Consider the following 6,977-nt stretch of genomic DNA (forward strand, 5'->3'; position numbering starts at 1 on the left):
CAACAAGATGCTAAAAAGAGCTTGAGGGTCATGATTTTTTTTTTTAACTGAAGAAATGAAACAATCTATGATGATTTTCCCAAAATAGAGCATACAAAGATGAATTCTGCTTATCACACCTTGAAAATCAAACATAATTAGAGTGAAATGGATCATGAAAGGAACAAAACATTCACACATATGAAACTGAAGAAGAAACAAGATCAAAATACCATGCCACAGGAATCCCACCAAAATAGTTGCAACTTCATCCAATATATTCCATGCCAAAGTTTGAAAGCTATTACAACATCCAAGAGAGTCCAACCTTTTCTTACTTCAAATGATGAAGTATTTATACAAATTCTAAACTAAAATATCTTGATAAAAATCTCAAGATCTTTTTACAAATATCCCAAACTGTTTTGCACATATAGAAACGAAATGTAGGACATCAAAAACTAATGTATCTACTTGGCAATATCATTATGTATTTTTGTTGACAAGGAAGAGAAATTCGAATATGATTGCAACTCTTAGTTGGTGAGGTGGCTAACTGTCTTTGAACATTTTCCTCCTGAAATCTTGCAAAATAGGGTCCAATCACCCCTTTTTATATCTCAATTCGAGATAGATTTGTAAAATGTGAGAGAGGTTATTGTAGATAAATATATTGTTGAGATAAACCTCGCTCAGTTTCCCAAAATTCAGCTCTAGTTGTTCCTAATATTCTCTTCAAAAAGGTGACTGAAATAGGACTTTACATAGTCCAAAAAATAGGCTATAAATATGTACATGTATCTCTCATTTTATAATAGCTGTGTAAAATTTGAAGTAGATTATTGTACTTTGTCATCTTAGGAACACAAACCTCCTCCAGGTTCTCAAGATTCATCTCTTATTGGCCACAATATGTTCTACAAAAGTATGGCTAAACAAGAAAATTTGGGAAAATATGTCTGCAAAGCTTCATTTGTATATCCCAAACCATAATAGTTGTTAGAAAACTGAGAGAGTTTTTTGTACATGAGGATGTTGGCAGAAAAAAACTCTTTCAGTTTCTGAAAATTCGTCCTCATTGGTTTGGAAACCATGTTTGAAATCAATATGGCATATAGGAAAAAGCATAGTTTCAATTGATCATGAGACAAATGAATGATGTGGATGCGGGAGGTGATATGGAAGTTGGGGAATGGAGGGTAACATAACCAGGAGTGCATGGGAAAAGGTCAAGGGAGGTAGATGGAGTGTAGGTGAGTGATTTTTTTTTACTAGGGCTACCATCAGTGAGTAAATTTTTACATGATGACCTAGGTGGAATAATAAAAATTTCAACATGGGACACTAATAAGATATAAAAGAGGAGTTTTTATTACTGATCGCAGTATGCAAATACTGACTCTAACAATGTGCAAGGAGGTTCTAGGTTCAAATTCCCCAATTCACTTGTGCTTGTGGTAAAGTGGTACCTATCCACCTAGAGGTTATATTGGTAGGAATTATAAAGTAGATGAAATAATTAGAGACTAATTTCTAATGTTTACATGAGAGTTAATCATATTGATGGAAAGAATATAATAAAAAGGAAAACACTTAAGCAACCCTAACTCTTTTCTTACTATAACAAATTAGAAATATATAACAAGACAAATCATATAAATAAATCAATTCCAGTATTTACTAAATTTATAATTATTGAGAATAATATGTAGTTATTTCAAAATAGACAAATTATAAATAATATTTCATTATTAATATAAAAGCAAAAATGATATAATTACCCAATTCCTCATTTTGTAAACATAGATAACTCCAACAATATGAAAAAGTATTAATATCCACAAAATGTTTATAGTCATATAATTTTTTCATTAATCTTCTAAAAGCCTCTAAAATATATTTATCTAAAAATGTTTTCCTCAAGAAAAATAGGAAAAAAAGTTCTATAACTTTGAATTCAACTATTCTTTAACAATAAATAATAATTTTTTATTATTATTAAATATACTAAATATATATAATAATTTCAACAAATTTATTACTAAACTCTATAAATAAATAATATTTAATAAACTTCATAAAAAATACATACATTTACATCCTTTATAAAAATTACATCCATCCACTTTAAAATAAAAGAATTATTTTATTATAATTTCATCTCCACCTTCCAAATTATTGCATAAATTCTACTCATCTTAATCTAGAAAATCCCTTAAAAATTGATCATTTATTCCCTTTATAAAAATTAAGTCTATCCACTTTTTATATATATATCAAATTTATCTTATTATAAGTTTCTCTCCACCTTCCTAATTATTGTATCGATTCTACTCATCAAATTATTACATAAATTCCACTCATCATAATCTAGTTGCTCCATTCTTAAATTTTAGAAGATCTCCACCTTCCAAACTAGTGGACAAATTCCGCACATTAAATTATTACATAAATTCTACTCATCTTAATCTAGAAATTCCCTGAAAAATTGATCATTTATTCTCTTTATAAAAATTAAATCTATCCACTTTATTTATCTATATCTATATATATATATATATAAATATATATAAATATATATATATATAAATATAATTAATTAATTTTTCAAATTTATCTTATTATAGGTTTCTCTCCACGTTCCTAATTATTGCATGGATTCTACTCATCAAATTATTACTTAAATTCCACTCATCATAATGTAGTTGCTCATCATAATCTAGTTGCTCCATTCTTAAATTCCTAAAATGTAAAACAAGTTGGATGAAGTGATTTTTTTTTTTTAATTTAATGCGTTTGTAAAATATATTTATAATTCGAATTTCTAAATAGGGACTTCATGGTGAGCATGCCAAAGATACTTACAATTTAAATGGGAAGCAGTTCAAATTCAGAATGTCCCATGCTATGTGAACCATTCGAAATCATCCTAGTCGAAGAAAACATCAAATATTCATGTAAATTTAACATCCTACTCGAAGAAAAAATCAAATATTCATGTAAATTTAACATCCTAGTCGAAGAAAAAATCAAATATTCATGTAAATTTAACTTAAATGTAAAGTAGCTATCAAAACCAAATTCTACCAGAGTAAATGTGCTCTTCGCTATATACTGTCCTTACCTCATTATTTTGTTGTACGATTTTTATGATGCTGTCCTTACCGCATTATTTTGTTGCATACGATTTTTATGGTAGCTTTATTTATCCATTCATAAATTCTATGTTTAAGGATCGCATTATTTTTCATGATGCGGACAGCACTTTTGGTGCTCACATGAAGTTGTGTACTTTTCTTCTTATGATACGATGAACAACTCAAGATATTTGAAAACCATATTTAGATATAAACGTTTCCACTACTCTCTGTAGCTGACCTGATCTGATCAGGTTTCACGCACTTGCATTGAGGCCTAACGAAAGAAGGAAACCATAGTATATCAAACACAAAATAGTATTAATGGAGAGCAAAATGTTTTGGAAATGCTTCCTTCTAATCGAAGATCTGAGTTTTGTGTCTATTGCTGCAGTACCTTACCTGCCATTCATTCTCATTCTTGCACTTAAACTCAGTCTAAAACTAAAGAAGTTGAAGCAACCAAAGTACACAAGACAGTCCAATACATATTTCATTGATCCATAGCTGCTGCTAATATGTGGTAAACAGAAGGGAAATATTCCGCGATCATTCTATGTTGAATTAAAAGCTCAGACAGATTGGTAGATAGATGAAATCATCTGAGGAGACTCATTATAAGTGCTGCTTGTGCGCTGCCATCTTCAGTATTTGCTAAAAGTTCTGCCAACTTCTCGCTTAAATCATCTACTTCTCTGTGCAAGCTCCTTATGTAATTACATGTCTCCAAAAGTACCTTCGATGCCGGAACCTGTGAATCCACCCAAAACAAATGTTAAAATCTCCTCCACAACTACCAGTAATCTTGTCATAGTTGGCTCCTGCCATTTGTATAGAATTTGAATGAACAAACCCTAACAACTTTCTAATAAATACCTGAAAAAACACATTGAAAAAACACATTAACCATAGTAATAACAGCTATGCCTATTTTTTAAAGAAAATATAAGGCAAATCTTAAGCACTCTGCAGTCATGATTAGCTCACTACGTTTAAAATCTAGTCATTTGAATAAGAATAAAATGATATTCAATTAAAAACATGTAAAAGCAGTAAAAATATGTCAACATGGTGAGGGGAATCTGTCCCTTTAGCTATCACCAAAGCAGAAGATTTGAACCACCATTACAGCAGGAGATTTGAACCACAGTCTACCAGACTTCGCCCAAGTAAACTTACCGTCAAACCACACATCACTATGTTTAAAAACCACATTAATTATGTTTTTACTAAATTTCAACCTAAAAAACTAAAACACCCTATTTGGAGACTGCAATCCTAAAATACTACGCTATAACAAAAACAAACTCTATATATTTAACGGAAACCCAAACCCTAAAAATATCTGAATCTCTGAAATGAAACCCAAAACCCTAAAAATCTCTGCTCTGAAACTCCAATTTAGAACGTTAATCTACAATACAACCATAATCTAGGTTTTCGCTAGTGACCAACTATAACCATGTATGATGTTCGTTCGTTGTTTGAACATATAAATGAACGTTTTTCATTATTAGCATGCCAACGCTATAGTTGTCTGGCTGACTTAAACAAAAAAACACTCACTCATTGTGATTTTTTCTCATCCAGACACACATATTGACCTTCATTCATTACAGAAATTCAAAACATTCATTTGAAAAGAGAAAATCTTGCTAGTGGTATGATAAAACATGTTTTTCAAGCATTCATCAACAACAATTATCTAATATGAATACATGATCCATTTTAACCTAACTAATTGCTTAAAAAAAAAAATCAAGTTTATTCACCTGGAAGAAAAGCTTTCCAAGTTTATAGATCTGGTAAAAGGGTCTCAAAAAGCTATGAGGACGAAGGTATTCTGGGAAAAAGGGTTTAAAAAGGTTTTGATGCCATAATCACGCACTCCATAGCAGTCTGTTAGAGAGTGCTATATATCATTATAGGCCACGGCCCACTATATATATCAGGTCAGGTCAGTTCGCCAGGATAAACAGTATGTACTGGGTAGTAGAGCATTAATGACCATACATATTACCAAAACATATCATTAATATTTTACAACTCTTTAAAAAGACATCCACATCCATTAAAAAGACTTCCACATCCATATCCATATATTAGTATATATATTTATAAATTGAAAAAGACATTGACATCTATATATATATTTACAAATTCAGTTTAATGACATCCACATCCATAGTATATATCAATAAATTGAAAAAAAAATAGAAATATATAGAATATATAAAATATATGGGGTTTATTTTAGGTGGTTAAGAAGAATGAATGTTGGGATGGTTGGGAGAAGTGGGGTTTATTTTGAGTAGTTAGGAAGAATGAATGTTTAAATGGTAGGGAGAAATGACTCATTAAAACTCTATATTTCTGGTTCTTATAGGATGACTTTTAATATTGTTATTAGAAATAAATAATCCATTTAAAAAACTAAGAAATATATATAGGGTATCTTTATCTTAATTGTATAAACTTTATCTTGATTGTATAAAGACATAGAACATTTTTATCTAGATTATGAAACATCTTTATCTAAACATCTTTAGATTATGAAACATCTTTATCTAAACATCTTTATCTAAATTGGAGATCCCTGAAATATTCAAAAATCTCACAAACACAAATATGAAACACAAATATGAATGAGATCAAATAATTAACCTCCAGAATATTCCCAGAATCCACATTGCATAACTAATTTTAACTTGATCTACCGGGTACTAATGACTTTGCCCAACTCAATCTTTTAAGGTACTCATTACTTGCCAAACTCAAATGCATAACTACTAATTTTAACTTGATCTAGCGGGTACTAATGACTTTGCCCAACCCAATCTTTTAAGGTGCTCATTACTTGCCAAACTCAATCTTTGAAGTGGTGGGTGATGATAAATTCCATGCTAAAATAGATCTACGTTAATTTACTCAATAATTAACTCAATCTTTTAAGGTGCTCATTACTTGCCAAACTCAATCTTTGAAGTGGTGGGTGATGATAAATTCCATGCTAAATTAGATATACGTTAATTTACTCAATCTTTTAAGGTCAATCTTTTAAGGTGCTCATTACTTGCCAAACTCAATCTTTGAAGTGGTGGGTGACGATAAATTCCATGCTGAAATAGATCTACATTAATTTTTAATTTGTGAAATTAGCTTGACAATATATGATTCTTATTTTAAAAATGAAAACAGAAAGAAGCTGGAAATCCTAGTATCTCCTCCACCTGACTGTAAAATCCCTAGCTGCTCTCTGTTCAGAAAGCACAGGGAGAATTAGTAACAACAACAATTTTGAAGGGGGAGTTCATATGACACATGTATATTACCTTGTCATTGTTCTCACAAATCTCTGGCAGCAATGACTTCAATTTGGAAAGCAGATCATTGATTTGCTGGTCGCTTACTCTTGAAGCCTGCTTGCGCCCTGATCTTCTGTTGCGGCTGGATCCCTCTGTCGACATGTTTGCTGTTGATCTGATCTGCTCTGCTCTGCTCTGCTTCTTAATGCCAAGAGTGATGGGTTGAGTTATATGGATAGAATGAAAGAGAGAGGCAGGCACAAGAAATACCAAGGAGTGGAGAATGCGGATCCCCGGCGTGTTGTCAGCAGGGGCAGTGTGGAGGTCATGGGGAGCCACATGTTATGCAACCCTCATTAAATACCCGAGGGATCGCACATGTAACTCTTTTTGCTTAGACGCGAATCCCTTTACGCAGATTCGCCATACCTGTCCACCTTTCTGTGTGTCTGCTGTGGGATTCCAACTATAAAGATAAAAAATTGGGCCCATACTACGAACCCTGCAATCAAGTTCCAAAATAACTATTTATAAATTTAACCAACAACCTTTACAT

General features: G+C 31.4%; 1 protein-coding gene across 1 annotated transcript; it reads right to left on the bottom strand.

The window, feature by feature from the left end:
• Positions 1–3,523: 3,523 nt before the first annotated feature.
• LOC149163376 (transcription factor ILI6-like) lies at positions 3,524–6,722 on the bottom strand. The gene is made up of 2 exons (XM_089430730.1): positions 6,449–6,722; positions 3,524–3,867 (listed from the first exon to the last, which is right to left on the bottom strand). Exons 1-2 carry the CDS (start codon positions 6,581–6,583, stop codon positions 3,715–3,717), a joined length of 288 nt encoding a protein of 95 aa, XP_089286856.1. The 5' UTR covers positions 6,584–6,722; the 3' UTR covers positions 3,524–3,714.
• Positions 6,723–6,977: the final 255 nt, after the last annotated feature.

This window comes from Pinus tabuliformis, chromosome 5_1 (genome assembly GCF_031772625.1).
Source record: "Pinus tabuliformis cultivar Carrire ecotype Pingquan chromosome 5_1, CPIR1, whole genome shotgun sequence".
Lineage (NCBI taxonomy): Eukaryota > Viridiplantae > Streptophyta > Pinopsida > Pinales > Pinaceae > Pinus > Pinus tabuliformis.

What these genes read in the sequence shown, in the direction of transcription:
- LOC149163376 (XM_089430730.1), bottom strand. Translation starts at nt 6,583, where the DNA reads ATGTCGACAGAGGGATCCAGCCGCAACAGAAGATCAGGGCGCAAGCAG. An exon ending in TTTGTGAGAACAATGACAAG is followed by an intron (nt 3,868 to 6,448) that starts GTAATATACATG and finishes GTGGATTCACAG; the next exon opens with GTTCCGGCATCGAAGGTACT.